Source organism: Lipophrys pholis, assembly GCF_963383615.2.
Source record: "Lipophrys pholis genome assembly, chromosome: 9".
Taxonomy (NCBI): Eukaryota; Metazoa; Chordata; class Actinopteri; order Blenniiformes; family Blenniidae; genus Lipophrys; species Lipophrys pholis.
This window is the reverse complement of record NC_137639.1, coordinates 5,727,613-5,744,316: the sequence shown is the minus strand read 5'-3', so window position 1 is coordinate 5,744,316 and position 16,704 is coordinate 5,727,613. Positions and strand designations below refer to the sequence as shown.

Here is a 16,704-nt window from a genome sequence, read left to right as displayed (position 1 = left end):
AGTCTGTAATTAATCACTTCATGCATCACTTGGTAGAGGGCTGTGAACTTGCGGATACTGTAGGACATCTTAAAAATACACACACGTGACTTAAATGAGGAAGGGTGTTCATTTGTAAACCCTTAACATGGTACACACGTTTTTTTTTTTTATTAAGCTTGCGGCGCACCCAGATACACGAACAAACCATCACATCTGTGCTCTAATTTTAAGTTCTCTGACTTCACATATCATCATGATGAAACACCCTTCTGGGATCTGTATGAACTGTAACAGTGGCTAAACGAAGCCAAAATACCGAGGTGACAACTGAAATTACATGAGAACAAAACAAACCAACACCAAAGGTTAAATCATGTCTTCAAGAAAAAAAAAAAAACAGCAACTACTCAGCCTTTCCTTCAATCACTTTTATTATTCACATTAACTTCGAAAAAACTGATATTGCCGTCTCAAAAATGACATTTTAAGTCAAATCTAAATTAAGTTTGTAATCTAAGATTCTGATAATCTCATATACAAATACATCTTTTTCACAAACTCCTACTTTGTCCTTATCAAACTGAATTTTTGTCCAAAACCAACTGAGAAACCATTTGTTACTTAACGAGAAGTTGATATCAAGTGTGAGATAAATGTGAAGCCTCCGGGGACAGACTGATACTACGGCCGGTTGATGGAGTCACACACTGCGAGGCTCCAGATCTGGTACCACAGTGACCTGAGCAGGGATTATTAATCAGGAGTGAAGGTGTAGCAAACCATCTTGTCATTTTGTGTTTGCACTGTGTGTCATCTGTGATTTATTTTGCTGATAGTGGGTAGATCTTAATGACTTTCATGTCAGTGTTGCTTTCCAACAACAACTCCGCCTGCAAAACAAAACGATCCAAACTCTTGTGGACTTCACTTTATGAATGATACTGATACATCAACGAATTACTGGACAATTTTCCCAATAGTTTACATGGAATTGGATTTTTTCCCTCCCATTTCTTAAGAAAAGATCTTAGAGGTCACTCATATGTCTTTTGTTTTGATAATAGGCTCCAATCCCGAACGAAAACGAAGATTCACAGTGACATGTTTGTGCAAATATGCAACATGATTCACTTTAGTTCCACAGAGATAAATCATCTGTTGGATTTAACAAAGGGACGGTCCACTCTTGAACCGAATCAGACTGCATAAGAGCATCAAAGGTTTAAAAGCACTAAATACAATACAGTATATCAACATACTATTAAAGGTTTACCCACATTTCCAAATGGCCTGCAGGTAAGCTTGAGTGTTCGACATCTAATGTTTTGATGAATCAAATCAAAGATTGAAATCAAATCATGACTAATCTAACACAGAACACCTGTTGAGTAAAGCAAATATGTGATGTGCAGACTGATGACACAGATCATACCGAGATCGTGCAGGGTCTTAACACAAGATCGGTACCACATGAACTTTTTGAAATCCCATCACCCAGATTTCATAGCACCATGGAAACTAGACGCAGAACCCAAACACGGGGCCTGACACATCCAGAAATGGTGTTACCTTCTGAGGAAAAAATATCCACACCCGCTTAAACTGGAACTTATAGCCAGTGAGTCAATCAACCAGCTAAATTCCATCATGGGTACGATGTCACGTCTACTGGCTGCTTCTACGCTTAATCTTGTCCCGGGAGAAAAGCACTAGTTTCCTGTAAAGAAAGACAGCAGGATATCAGTCAGTCATAGCCAAAGCAATGACTGTTACCTTACTGGTGTCACGACCTCGGGTAGATTCGACACTGTGTGCGTCAGGATGAACTCAGGATGGACAGACGAGTGAAAACTATTGTAATACGCACACTCATAAAGTACCCTGTAACCCCGGTGCTCCTGCACACAGAGGGAGTCACTCTTGCCACTAAAACCGCTATCCGTCTATTGTCCTCAGGCAGGAATGTGCTTGGGTGCACATAACACGAATTAAGTGTCTGTCCACAGATGAGACGTGATCAGTGTTTCTGGAAGCTGTGCAGACGTGCTGAAAAAGCTGCGGCGGTCAACGGTTGTTGTCTCTGCATTACAACCATTCCTTCGTTCCGTCTCGCTCAGACAATAACAGGAGATATGAGACACGGGGGGGGGGGGGGGGGGGGGGTTATGGAGGAGAGGTACAAACCAGTAGCTTTTGCACACAAGTTTCCATGAAAGGTCCAAAGCAGCTGCGACAAATCTTTGATGGTTGATTAAAATCATGTGAATTCAATATCATAAACCAAAGGTTTAAAAATAGATTGACAATCTCTCTCTCTGTACTGCCGATCTTATTTAATGTTATGCAGGCGCAGATGAAACAAGGAGGGCTATGGAACAGAGGCCCGTCTTGTCTGGTGAAATTACTTTGGGAGCAGGGAGCTAGCTAGCCACCTAACAAATGAAAAACAGGTTTATACCCAGACAACAAAACAAAAGAATATGGATGACTTTGTCCTTTGCAAAAAAAAATTTGTATGAGACGGAGAGAGAGAGAGACATAACAGCATCCATGCCAGGGCAGCGAAGGCTAACCCATGTAACATGAGGGAATTATGGTGGCTTTAACAGCTGTCTGCAATGTTTCTCTCCTCCTTGGCTCCCTCTTTCTGACAAAAGAAGCAAAGCAGCATGACATCAAAGCCCAGATTTGCAAGTCTAAGAAGCGGTTTGGAAGCTGGAAGAAGGTACAGAGAGAAGGCATTGTGTGGGTCGGTGGTTGACAGTGGAGACGTTAAGAGGTTTATGCTTGACTAACATTGTTCCATAGTTCTCCCTCTGGTTTCTTCTGAAGGCATCTTAGACATCCAGGAGACGCAGACGCGGCAAGTGCACTATATGAGAGCATCTGACAAAGGGCGCGCTGTATGAGAGGAGAGGGGTTCAAAACCACAGAGCAGGGGTACGAAGTAGTCAGCATTCACAGGTCCTTGGAAGGACAGAGACAGTGTCTGAGTCTAAAACAATCGAATTAAAAAAAAAAAAAACATGAACTTCTGAAGACCAGAACTGTTTTGTTTTTGGATGATCATGTGATAAGAAGAGTACCCAAAGAGAAGAAGAGATGATTCTATATTTGGGTCAAAAGTGATTGAATCGTGCCTGAGCCCGTGGATTTTAAAAGAAGGTCACACTGAAGTGACACAAACAGGCAGACTCACTGACTCATGTGTGACTTTCATACCTCGCACGCTGGTCAAATGAGTGAAATGACTTTCTGATTCTTTAAAAACCTTGAGAGCTGCAGTTACAGAACCAACAAGCTAACTCTGTAATGGAACGTATACGTGTCTTACTCATGTTTTATTTTCAAATGTTAACACATTTGCTTCAAATACAAAACAAGGTTGCTGTTGACGCACCACTGAACCACCACAAACTACATTTCAGACATCAGTCTTTTATGAGAGCCAAACTTTTATTTTGACATACAGTTTAATCTCTAATAGAAACCAACAAATTTGAAACCTCAGTTCCAATCGGTTCCTTTGAATCCACAATCATTTAATCTGCATCACTTGGAAAACTTTTTAGATCCCATAAAATGCTTAAAGACATCACCAAGCCTTTTCCATGGGACTTTATGTTTTTTATCATCTCAGCTTGACGGCACGCAAAGAGAGGAGCAGAACCTGAATTCAGAGGTGAGCGGGATAAAGTAAGACAAGATCAGACAATCCATGGTAATCTGATCTGAGTTTTCTTCATTTTAAGGAGTAATTACTGTGTAGGAGCATAGTTACAAAAACACTTGAAAGTGTTATAAAAGGTATGAAGGCATGTGCAATGTAACTCACATTTATTAGTTCAATATCCACTGAAGTATTTGGACCGCTGGAGTCCAAGCACATACCTTTTTGTACATATGTGTATACACAAACACAATGTACGTTAAGGAAACTATAAAGTGGGTGGTGTGCTCTTGATCTCAGGCAAGGGAAGACCTCAGAAACCTGTACCATGACCACAACTAGAGTGCCTCTAAACTACCAGCGACTGTGGGCTGACTGCAGCCGAACTCAGACAACATGAATGCAATTGATGTCTCCGTTGGTTTGACATGGCACTGTGCAATGCAATGTAACACTTCACTGCAGAGAGGCTGGCTACAATGCACAGAAACCACAAGCTCTGTCTCTGAAAAACAAACGTGCCACAGACTGACCCCGTACAGCTACCCCTAACCGCAGAATGGTAGATTTGTGTAATGAAACTTAAGCTTGGGGAAATGTAGAAAACAAATCACCACAGCATCCTCAAAGACTGAAAGTAGCACATATGCATCAGCCTTTTTCGGACGGCTCCACGGCTCTTGGACTCAAGCATACATAGCACATAATTATTTAATAAAAAGATCAGCACTCTTCATGCGTATGAGGCCGACAAAAATGTCATCCCATTTTTCATTTCAAGCTTTACTTTAATGATAGATGTACGCTATATGGAAAGACGTCTGTTTTGGATCCCGCACCGCCCCATTATCTACAGTTTCCACAGATGCCACCAGCACCACACAGCCCAGGGATGCTCCTGTGGGACTGGCCGAAGCAGCAGCCGGGTGCTGTCCATGGTGCTGAAGTCAGGGCAACACCAGTGGGACCACAGCGTGCAGAGCGTTCACCTGCACCTCCCCGAAAGGGGTGGGGGGGTGCTCAGGACAGAGTCCTGGCCTGGTGATAGACTGTCAAGCAGAGACCAACAGGGTGACAGAGAACAACACTTTAAAAACAGCGCAGCAGAAATAACCCCCGTGACTACGTGAGGTCCAGCCTCACTGACCTGCTGATCCTATTTAATGGCCTCTTACTGGCAGTGGCTCTGTACAACTTTAATGATACTGGTCAAGAGACAGTACATAGTCCTGGTAAAAAGTATTTGAACTATCCATGAGTATTTCTAAAAGGATGAGTATAAAGAACACAACAGAAAGAACACAACAGACTTAATCCAATACCACACAGATGATTCGATTATTTCATGAGAAAATCAAATAAAATGGAAGCAGTGCTGGAAATTCAAGTAAATGTTTTGTACACTTTGTTCTTGCCAGTTTACATCAACTAGCAGTGGAGCAGTCAAAGTGCTGGAAGTGGGGGAAGTTGGTGAGTCTTGGGATAAGAGCAACTTTGACTACAGAGTCAGATGTTTTTTAAATGACGAACAGCTAAGGACCCGGCAACAAGGTCATCAGAACTGAATGTTCATTGATATCCATGGAGAGTAATGGATGTCAGATGCAACAGAGAACTCACTGTAGCACAAATTATCAGAGACCCGAAAACTGGCCATCATTAAAAGATATGACATCATCGATACAAGGCTTTGTAGCTGCAGACTGGTCTGCGTGTTTTTGTTGATTATTCTTCAAGAATATTCAAGCTGCTCAAAACTGGAGAACTGAGCAATAGAGAAAAGTGGCTTAGACCCTGTTTACACAACAAGGTTTTCAAATGAACGGAAAACGTTCTTTGCGTTTTGGACGTTCATTGAGACGATGAGTTTTCAGTGACTCCAACCACTGAAAACTCAACTTTTTAAAAACGGCTCTCAAACTGGAACTTTTACAAAACGCTCCGACAACATCTCCACGTAAACGGGGAAACTGCTGCTACTGCACATCACGACCATAGTGAATAGATATTCTGCACAAGCGCGATTAGATGTACAATAACAACGTTTGCCTCTGTCGTGTCATGACTCCCAGTCCATATTCTCCTGGGACTTGGGAGTTTTATAGTCAACAGTCACTGTCATAACAATCCAACTTAGTCGTCTGTCCATACGAAAGTCTGTGTACTCCCATTGTTAGTGTTTATATCATATTGTTCTCTGCACGCCTCTGCATGTGGTTTCATTACAAAAACAACTAACAGCCGTTTTAAACCGTTTCTGCCCTTTCCTTGTAAAAGCACATTGTTTTAAAAACATTACCGTGTAAACTGAGCTTTCACTTGAAACATTGTCGTGTAATCAGGGCCTCAGCCTGATTAATCTTATTGATCTAATATCTTTTAATAAATAATACTTTTTCTGTTGTTCTATTGTGAAAACAATTGTAGTTTCTGTAATTGCACTCTATTTTCTATTACATTTTACACTTTTACATGTTCTTATTTTCTTCATTGGTACTTTCTAATGGTCTCTAAATGTCCTATGAGGCTCATATTGACCTTCACTGACCTGTCCAAGGGTCTAGGCAGGTGTAAAACATTGTAATAAGAAATACAAAAGCAGCTGTCACAACAAACACAGATTGGATTGTGATTTCTTTATGATTGATTCACTTTGCAAGTTGTTAGTTGATGGAAACAAATTATTAACACGTGTGTTGTTGTGACTCTGTGCACGTCAAATCAAAGAACTGGTGTAGAGAGAAATCTCACCCTGACATCATTACAAGAGCTGCCACACTTCTGAAAACTGAAGAAAATCCACTCACTCAATGAGGCTTTGGGTCAATAAAACAAACTAAAAGTTTTGTCATGTGGGGACAAAAAAGAAAAGATTTTACTGTCCAAACAGGGTTGTAACCCATGTTTAAAAACCCTTTGTTGTAGTTTCAAGGCTGAGGATTTGATGAGAGGATGAAAACATAATTTGTAAACTGCTAGCACATTGATATGTTTAAAAAGATTTACATAGAAAAACAAATCTGAGATTCTAGCAGTGCTGCTCTCATCAACATGATAATTAAATTAATCTTCTCGTGTCAGAGTGAGAGCTTCCTCTGGGACAAACTACACACGGGGAGGAATTACTCAAAATATACAGAATATACACAAACACAGTCACGACAGGCCAATGGCTCATCACATCTACACCCTGATATCACGCTGACGTCTCACAGCCTGTCAGGAAGGGTGAGAACACAAACTCTTCTCAGGAGTGGGTTGAGTTTTGGAAGGATGAGCAGCCTTGAAATTTACAGAAGATGAAAGGAAAAAGTGCGTGTTGAAGGTGGAGTCTGTCCTCACTGGAGTTATTGTTAAAATCTTGGCTGCGGCCGCTGTAGTGTGTGGAGCTGAACATTGTACTGGAAGAAGACCAAATGGTTGGTTGCAGAAAGATGAGAATATATGTCAGTGATTTGAAAAAAAAAAAAAAACAATAAAAATTTTACTGACAGAGTGATGTAATTGAGACATTCTCTTTGTCTTTGTGATGTAAAACAAACATGGAGTTTGGGATTCGAGACATATTAATCACTAATTGAGCCGGATCCCAACAACAACTGCTGGGAGAAAATGTTTCTCTGCGTCCTGAGAGGGAACAGCCAGCACTGACCAAATGAGCCTGTTTCTCATAACAAAGACTTCAGGCTTACGGCTTGTCCTTCCCGAGAGTTAACAGAATATGAAGAATAAATGGGGTTCATGAGATTAACCATGAAGGCCTCCTGGATGCTCAAGCTTTGAGACCTATAGTAAGCCCAGTGAGCGGATCTATCTTTAAAAATGATTACATGCACACTGGCGGTCGATCAGGTCCCCACAGAACTTTTGTTGAATCCAACAGTCTAGTATGAGCACATGAGGCCTGTGAGACTGAATTGAGCTTTATGGGAAAACAAGGGAGACCGTTGTTATGTATTTATCATATGACAAATTATCTGTCCGTTGAAGAAACATAAATCCTCAAATAGGCTCTAAATCAGTCATGGTGCACTGGAAGATACACCAGTGCTGAACTGCTGATGAAGAAAGTCAATTAATACAAACCCTATTGATTGATTTGCCATTTCAGAAAGCGTCAATGCAAAGATGGTGGAAGTATACAGAGGGAGGTGAAGAAGTTAAGTTCTGGACAGTTATACGGAATAAACTAAACTTCAAAGGCAGAAAAGCTATGATGTGTTGTAGTGTCCATCAAAATCTTCTTCTTCGATAAACGATTCATTCAATTTAGGATAGAATAACTCTGCTGTGTTAATAAAAAGACAAAAATCACAATTACAATCAATTCAGAGTCACCAATTAATTTAAGTATGATCGGAGCACCTGGACTGTTCATGTTCATTATATCCAGTGAAATCCATCATTAACAATATCCAATGTACACATAATAAAGTGTTTGTCTTTTTATTTTAACCTAATATCATATTACATATTGCTTATCTCGAGGCCACTGGAACATAGATGTCCATATAACATTGGGTATACACAGTATGACTGCTGAGGTGGGCCGATAAGATGCAATGGAATAATTTGAAAAGTTTTCCATTAAAATAAAGTATTTTTATTTGATTTCTGCAGAATGCTTGTGTTCGGGGGAGCAAACTTGCTGTGAGCCTGGCAGGGATTACCATAGTGACAAAACAGAGCTCACTATGGAACAACAGACACCGTCTACAGAGTAAAAAAGTTGCAGGAAAGATGAAATTTATAGTAATGCTTGCATAACCGAATCCAGTTGGAAAAAGTGACTCCCTGTCACCAAGTTTAGTAGGAGAGAAATCTTTACAATCTGACAATGATTCCACCCCACAACAATCACAGCGAAAAATCTGAACAAAAACAAAACAAATATTAATGGTTTTTGAAAAAAAGAAAAGAAAAACATATACAGTATGTGCTGCACTCCAGATCTGGCAGAGATGAACTAATGTCTTCGAAGCTGTGTGTGAAGAAAATCTGAAATCCTGACTCTTTGAATCGGTCTTGATCATCATTGTAGTACCGGGGCTGACCTCCAGCACACTGAGCACTGATGTTCTGTGAAATCAGCACTGCAGAAGCTGAAAGAGGTTCTCGTCTCCGAGGACCGGCTTCCCCTCTGACCTGCTGACTCACAGTTTGTTTCCCGTTACCACAGAAACAAAATAGTAAAATAACCTGTGCACAATGCATCTGAGTCAGTCAACGCATCTATAAGACTCTCTTATATAAATCACTGTGATGACATTTCTCTTTAATATTTCACCAGGGGGCTGTTTCAAAGGACATGTCTGGACAAGACAAAGTGTGTGATAGTACAGGACAAATGACTGTGCTGTTACACACTGATGAACCATTAAGAATGACTCAGCGGGGGCAAATTTTTCATCACGAGCGATTAGTTCATGTTCCTCCATTGCTTTATTTCAGTAAGACACTTTCCATCTTTCTTCTGTTTCTGTGACCTGAGGTAGAGCCTACGCACACATGTCAGCTGGAAGCAGTCAGACTTCCTCCTGTACCGAGCCCAGCTCTGGATGGTAAACAAGAGGAGTGTGTAGGTTTTCTCTGGAGATCAGAAAGCCTTTCATCAGCTCCTCCCTGTTCGGCCAGTGGGAGGGTTAATCTGACTGCAGCTAATGTCTTCCTCACTTCAAGCCACAGTCTTGGATGAACAGCATGACTAAAGCACTTCACTTGAGGGCAGTGTTTCTTAAACAACGGGTTGAGACAGTGAAATATAACTTTCTATTTGACAGAGATTTATACCAGATTCATTGGAAGGACTCAATAGGTTTATTTTGAATGACGAGCTGCAAATATTGAACCCTGCTGGAAGTTGTATAAGACGTGGCGCACACCCTTCGCACAAACGTTTACATACAGATACACAAACTACCGACATAAAAATGTTCTCCCACTCTCTCTCAGACACACACACGCACTCTCATACCGAATACCGCCCTGTCATGCCTGCTTCTAACAACACAGCCAATCTAACCACACACTAATAGCCCTGCGTTGCTATCTCCAGCACATTACCGCTGGGAACCAAACACACGCACGTCAACACAACACTGACACTCGCACACTACACACGGACTGACACACGCACAGACATTCAACTGGCAGGGCTGGAGAGGCTGAGCTGTATGGCAGAAGCCAGCCGCTGGAGAAAATCACAATTTATTCAAATTGCAAATATTCCCGTAGGCACTTAAAAAGTCTTTCCCAAATCCAGGGGGCTTTTTTACGCCCCTCTCCCTGCTAACCACACTAACCACAGGGATTTCCATCAGCTAGGCTGCATCCTGTACCGTGCAGCCAGATATTTCAACCATCCACACCACACCACACGCCTGAGCGCTGCGAGACGGCAGGGTGTGGACAGAGCATATGTTGGTGTGAGATATAAACTATGCAATTGCATCCAATCTGTGTCCATCCTATCTATGATTCTAATCAACAAAAATGAGGTCACTGTTTGTGTTTATAAATAGTTTACTGGTAAATGTGGGGTGTGAAGGCATGCCGGGTCTGAAAGAGACCTGACAGACTCCAGGCCTCGGAGAACATTTTTCATCACAGTGCGTATGTGTGACTTCGGGTACGAATTACTTTAAGTGTCGGTCGACGGCAAACATTGAGGACGTGACCGCCTCAATCGAGCCATTGAAGACGTTGTACGGCTGTGACTGACGGCAGAACCGGGGCTGCGGAGAGAGTGGAAGGAAGAGGAACGGGGGAGCACTGAGAGGGAGAGTGACCTGAGCTCAGCTTCAAGTTTCACTGAGAAAACATGCTGCTCGAGTGTTCTTCTGAGACAAGTGACAGATATTCAAAGGTATGTCAACATCATGGGATGTGTACACCGGTTAGATGACTCAAGATTGCACACATTAAACACTCTTCTCTCTTGCACGGACACTCGGGGGAATGCAAGACTTTAAATATGCCTTGCTGTTTTAGTTCAAGCTGAAACAACAGTCAGTCTGTTCGCTTAGGACAGGTTTTTTTTCTTTCTTTCTTTCTCTCTCTCTCCTGACTTTCAGTTTCTGAACGGGAAAAAGGATTAAAGGACTTAAGATGCAATCAGTTCATCTACACTCTGTTGATGAACAAGCAAAAGATAAATAAGGAAGGTAGGAGATACAGGACAGATAGCGGTTGGACACATTTTTGGCTGTGCTGCTCTTGCACAGACTTCTGTGAGGGTCAGCAGTATGGTCTGTCTTTTGCCCCTGCTTCCATTTTTCCACGTCTTTTTTTTCTCAATGAGAGCTGCTCACTATTCCCTCATGACCACTCTGCTACCTTCCTTTAGACTTCCTTACATTTTCCCCCTAATCTCCACCGCACTTCCACAATCCCTCTTGCTCTGGCCGTTCAGCCCTTTCAGGATGATCTCATGTCCAGTGAGGTCAGGGGTGAGTCAAGAGGGGGACAAATGACTTTATAACAGTGAATGAGTAGCTCTGGCTTGTGCATGTGACTGCCCTGGGGGCGGGTCAGGTGGGACACGCGTATCATACCAGAGCCATGAGGACGACTGATGGCCTGCCTCCTTGAGCGGTCCCAGGACTACCAGATGAGACAGAATTGGCCATGAAGAACAAGAGCAAAAAGACCGTATTTAACTCTAAGTGCATTCATGAATGTTTGTGTGGGTGTGTGTGTGTGTGTGTGTGTGTGTGTGTGTGTGTGTGTGTGTGTGTGTGTGTGTGTGTGTGTAGTTTTGGGAGGTAGAGATAAAAGAACTCAGAGGAAGATGGTAGTTTGGTGGTTAAAAAGCTAGTTTGGGTAAAATTAAAGGAGCCGTGCCTTTGTCAGGACAGTGGACAGAGCCAAAGCACAACTACTGACAGAAGAATGTGATGATGGATAATGTAAGGAAGGTTAAAAGGTACACAAAATAAAACGAGAGAAAGGGCTTGAAGGGCCAAAAAACTGACCGGGCCAGATGTGCAATAATTCTTCAGGGGTAATCCAAGGCCATGAACCCAGGCCCAAATGTGAGGAAAGCACTTACTGGGGTGTAATTGAGATTAAAAGAACAAAACTGCCTTCTTGTCAAGGTCCAAGACAAGAGAGGATAGAAGACAGAGTCTGGTGGCAGGACAAACCAGAGCAGGGCTGAGTACAGCCAGTACGGCCATGAACACCAGAGCAGTGAACTGTACTTACTGGGGGTTGAGAGAAGGGATAAAGACCCTACTGGGAGGTTATGTGCCGCTGTTGTTGGATAGTCTTCAGTAAAAAAGCCCAAATGTCCAAGTTAGACCCCAAACGAGTGTGAAGGCCAGAGACTGTCCAGGTCTACTGATCTCATCGGGCTGATGCTGAAGGCATCGGGGGCGAAGGGGGACCTGGACCGAGGCGGCCTCCGGGGAACTGCTGAGTACGCCGACCTACGTTTTGAGGTGTGAGGCCTGAAATGGGTTTTGGCCTTTGTCTTGGTGGGTCCCTCCAGTGCGTGGCAAGAACTGACACAGTGAGTACGCATCACATTACTGTATCCCCAGTATGAGTGAGCTAATTGCAATGTGGGTCCCGAGCTGAAAAGTGTTTACTGATGTATTGTAAGTGTTACAGCTCTGGGGCGAGTTTAAGAGGGGATGAAAGCATGTGAAAAAAGGTGGAGAGAAACAAGAGTTGGCTATCAGACAAGCGGAGAAAAGCAGAAAGCACAGGCCTGCTGGTTTGATGGATGTGACTGCAGCAAATATCTGACAATGACAGAGCAAACAGATGTCTTGACATCAACCTCATACAGTTAAGGGTGAGGTTTTATACAAGCACGGTTGCAGTGTTAACAGGCACTTTGAGACACTTTTTACTATAGTTTTCATCATTAAATAGCAAAGATACTTAAGGAGGCTGCACAGTGGGGTAATGGTTAGCACTCTTGCGTTACAGAAAAAAAGTTTTGGGTTTGAATCCAAGCCTTTGTGTGTGGAGTCTGCATGTTTTCAGGGTGCATGAGTTTTCCCCAGGTATTTCTGTTTCCACTCACGTTACAAAAGCATCTTGTTGGGGTTAACTTGTGAGCTTTAATGGCCAATAGGTTTGAATGCATGTGTGTGTGATTGTCTCTCTCTTTTTGCCCTGTGATGAACTGGTAACTTGTTCAGAGTGTAACCTTCACCCACTGTCAACAGGGATCAGCTCCAGGGCCCTGCGACACTGAACTGGACGAACTGGTAGAGAAGATTGATGCATGCAGATACTCATGGTTCCAGTGGTAAAAAGAGATGCTACGAAAGGCAGTAGAGGCTAAAGAATTGAACTAGGGTTTCTAGTTCCAGTGAAAGTGAAAGCCACTGCTTGTTTCCATTGTAATTACCACCCCTGTGGGCTTTTATGCAGTGCCACATAACCACGAAAGCTTCCCAGTCATCCTTCAGGATCACAGTAAAAACCAAGGTCAAAATCTGACTGTCACCAGAATGTACAAGTGACACACAACATTCTTTAGATTATAATTTTCAATATAGAAAATTAGTGGGAAAAGATTTGGGAGGCAGATCCTATTAATTATAGCCTAAAATGATTATATGTTTATAATGGCGGTACAAATGGACAAACTGGAAGAATGTTGATGCTGAAAAACAAACAAAAAATATTGTCAAATTAGAAACTAAATTCACAAAGGGGCAAGAGGTTAACAGGGGTTGAGGAAGTTTTTCAATCAGGATATTTAAAGATAAAAAGAGGAAATCATACTAAGAAGATTGGTGAGGATGGGGGATTGTAACGATCAGAGTTATTTTAGACACTCCTCGGCATCATGGGACTGAAGGAAAACAGCATGAGCACTTATTACTCCGCCTGGAAACGGGTTTGTAGGAGCTACAAAAACACACTTGTAGGACCAAGTAACTGTTAAAGAAACACAACCCTTTCTCTTATCAGTGTCACTATTTTTATAACCCTGAAATGCAATTAGGAGTGTTTGCTTCAATTTGCTGAGGTGGACACATTGGCAGGCTTTTTATCATCAGACTCAAAGTGAGCTGAGTGTTTTTGGCAAAGCTGCGCTATCTTGTTTATCTGTTTCACAAATCATGTTCATCTTGAGAACACATATTTCATATACCACAAACACATAATGGAATAATATATGACAAAACCACCTTGGAATCACATTCTTCATCTCTGATGACATTTGGCCCACTCGGACGGTCTGTCATCCAAAATATCACAGAAAATACGGAGGTCATTTTGACTCACTGCTGAACTGAGATGTGGTATTTGCTCGGCTGATATGCCAGATTGCCACTCACAAAATGTGAACGTGTGTGTGTGTGTGTGTGTGTGTGTGTGTGTGTGTGTGTGTGTGTGTGTGTAATCGAGAGTGAGGTAAGAGCACAGATTAACCATGGTCGATGATTAATACAACTTGACTTACTGACTTACTGCGAGCAATTATGGCCATGTCTTTTCTCAAGCTTGACTTTCTCACACTCGCCGTGAAACACATGGGGGTCCTGGAACATGTGCGCACCAAACACACACACACACACACACATATGCCACAGATCGCCAGCCCACCCTCCGCTCAACCTCCAAACCACAAAGGGTTAAATATAATCAATCTTCTTTAACAATGCTGTCATAGCGCTGTCTGAGAACGCTGACAGAAACACACAGATAGTGGCTGCACACTGATCGCCGTGTGTGTGATCTCACAGACTTTGTACAATCCAGTCAATGAGCACAGGTTTGTAATTCAGTATTTTTCCACATATGCACTGTATTTGTGTATGCAGTACATGTATGTGCACTAACACATGGTACAGAACGTGTGTGCATTACATTCACGTAGGCACCATCAGTGGATTACATTTCTATGTAAGTAATCCATGTCAACGCCCTTTTCTTAGTACTGTGTGTGAGTGTGTTTGTGTATTTCTTCTATGTACCGATCATGTGTCTTTCTGAATAAAACAGTCATATGTTGTTAAGTTGTGTATGTGTCCCAAATCGAAAACAAAATGAGGCTGTGGGCCATGAGATGTCTCACCATCCCTAGTGGGTGTGTGTGTGTGTGTGTTACCTGTGGGGATTTGTGGGATCTCCAGCTGTACTGGTGACTGTGCAGGCTGGCAAGCAGCACATTTTCATCTGTGTCCACCTGACCAAAGCGTAGAGTCTCATGAGTGTCATTGCAGATCACGTAGTGGCTGTAGAGCAGTTCCTCGGCTTCAGAGTTCCCATTCTGAGAGTGAAGAGAAGGGGAAAAAAAAGCAAAGATGCAAGGGTAGAAAAGACAGGGGCAAAAAGAAAGAAGACTTCAGTAAAATGAATAAAATGAGCATTGGAAGATATGTTTTCTGGGAACACCTGACAGAAGTCGTAGATAAACGAGCCATCAATATATTGAGTATGTTAGGAGAAACAATATGGTTCAGCCTGGTACACCTACACCACAACGTCGAGAAGAGAGTTTCACAGAAAGTCATGCGAGTCATACAGGGATCCTCTGTCTATTCATAAACCAGTTTGCATGTGAGTGAGCACGGTTCACTGTCTTGCCATTGGAAACACGAGTTTAATGAAGAGAGCGAGTGCTGTGTGTCAAACCGCCTGCTTTCAGGGATTCAAGTACACATATTCAAAACAGTGCATAGCGTGTATGTGAGCTGGACAGTGTGTGCATGGGTGCAAAAGTAAGTTTGACTTGAGCTTCTTCCAAAGGCACTCAGGCCTTGATGGGATCCCTCCTGCACACCCCCACTGACTCATGACGCACAAGAGTTCATTTCAGACAGCCGCTCAATCGCTGCTCCACTATCCCAACAAAGAGGGTCTCCTGCCTGCTGTACACTTTTAAATGGTGAGGGGGAGGTAGTGATGGTTGATGGGTAAAAATGCAGGCTGGCAGTAAAAGCTGAGAGTTCGACTGCCAAGCACGTTCAAGGTCCCAGGGTTGTTGATGCTATTGAAAACGGATGGGAAAGTTTACGCCATTAAAAGAACAGTTGATGATGGATGTGTACGTGTGTGTGTGAGAGAGAGGTACACAGAACAAATATAGATGGGACAGCTGCAGCGGTGGCTTCAAATCCATTTCCACTTTTATAGCGGAACTCTATCTGTGCTCCCTTTTCAAATGTGACACTGCGATTTACAAACTTCCTGCTGCCATCTCGAGATGCCATCGCTAAGTCTGCTCTTTGATGGTATCGTCTTTCTGCTCCGCTTCACGAGGCAACGCGATACACACAGTGGAGCAGCTTCCCGCAGTAATCATAATCACTTTCTGTCTATCAGGGGATTTGGGGTGGACAAATATTGAGACAATGGCATTTAAACAGTCAACACATATATCTTGTTAAGGAGCACAGGATGGCGACTTCTTCTTGAGGGGCTGACCTAGTGGGCATCCAAGTATCCATTTCACTAATCCACTTGGATAAAGTTACTGTGGATTTCACAGAGCAAAGTCTGCCTGGCAGAATGGCATACATACACATACACGTATACATATACATGACAAGGTGCAGTAAAATGTCTGGAAAGCAGACTGTAAAGCATGACACCCACACATATGAAACGAAACCCTGTGGAGGTGACGGTGAAACCTGTAAAAGGAACATAATGAAACACTAATCAGGTTTTAACACAACCTCTTCTCTTTCCACAGATGACCCCAACCCACACGTCTGCTTCCACCAGGAACTTGACCCCTGTGTCACTTTCGCAGAGGAAAGTCGACGGTTGTTCAAACATGGGAAGAAGTAGAAGAACACAAAAAAAAAACAACAGGAGGAAAATTCCTGTTGTCTCAATTGCACATGTAACAGCCTGTGAACCTTCTGTGAGAAAGCAGTGTGTGTAAATACTACTGGGCTTTCGTGTGGCTTTCCACCAAAGCCACTTCCCTGGGGTTAGAGGCTGGGGGGAGAGAGTGGGGCCGGGGACCAAGAATTGAAAATGGATGCATGGGGCCTGAGGTTAGAGTGATGGGGGCCTGAGGTTAGGGCCATATGGAGCTGCTGAGTGCAAGGAGAAGCAGCAGCAGGGGAAGG

At 42.8% G+C, this 16,704-nt stretch overlaps 1 protein-coding gene across 1 annotated transcript in view; it reads right to left on the bottom strand.

Moving 5' to 3' along the window:
- The window catches only part of vps13b (vacuolar protein sorting 13 homolog B), a 372,358-nt gene that overhangs the window by 35,204 nt on the left and 320,450 nt on the right, over positions 1-16,704 (bottom strand). The window contains 1 exon segment of the mRNA XM_080472571.1: positions 14,730-14,891. Within this exon segment, the coding sequence (XP_080328697.1) occupies positions 14,730-14,891 (162 nt within the window).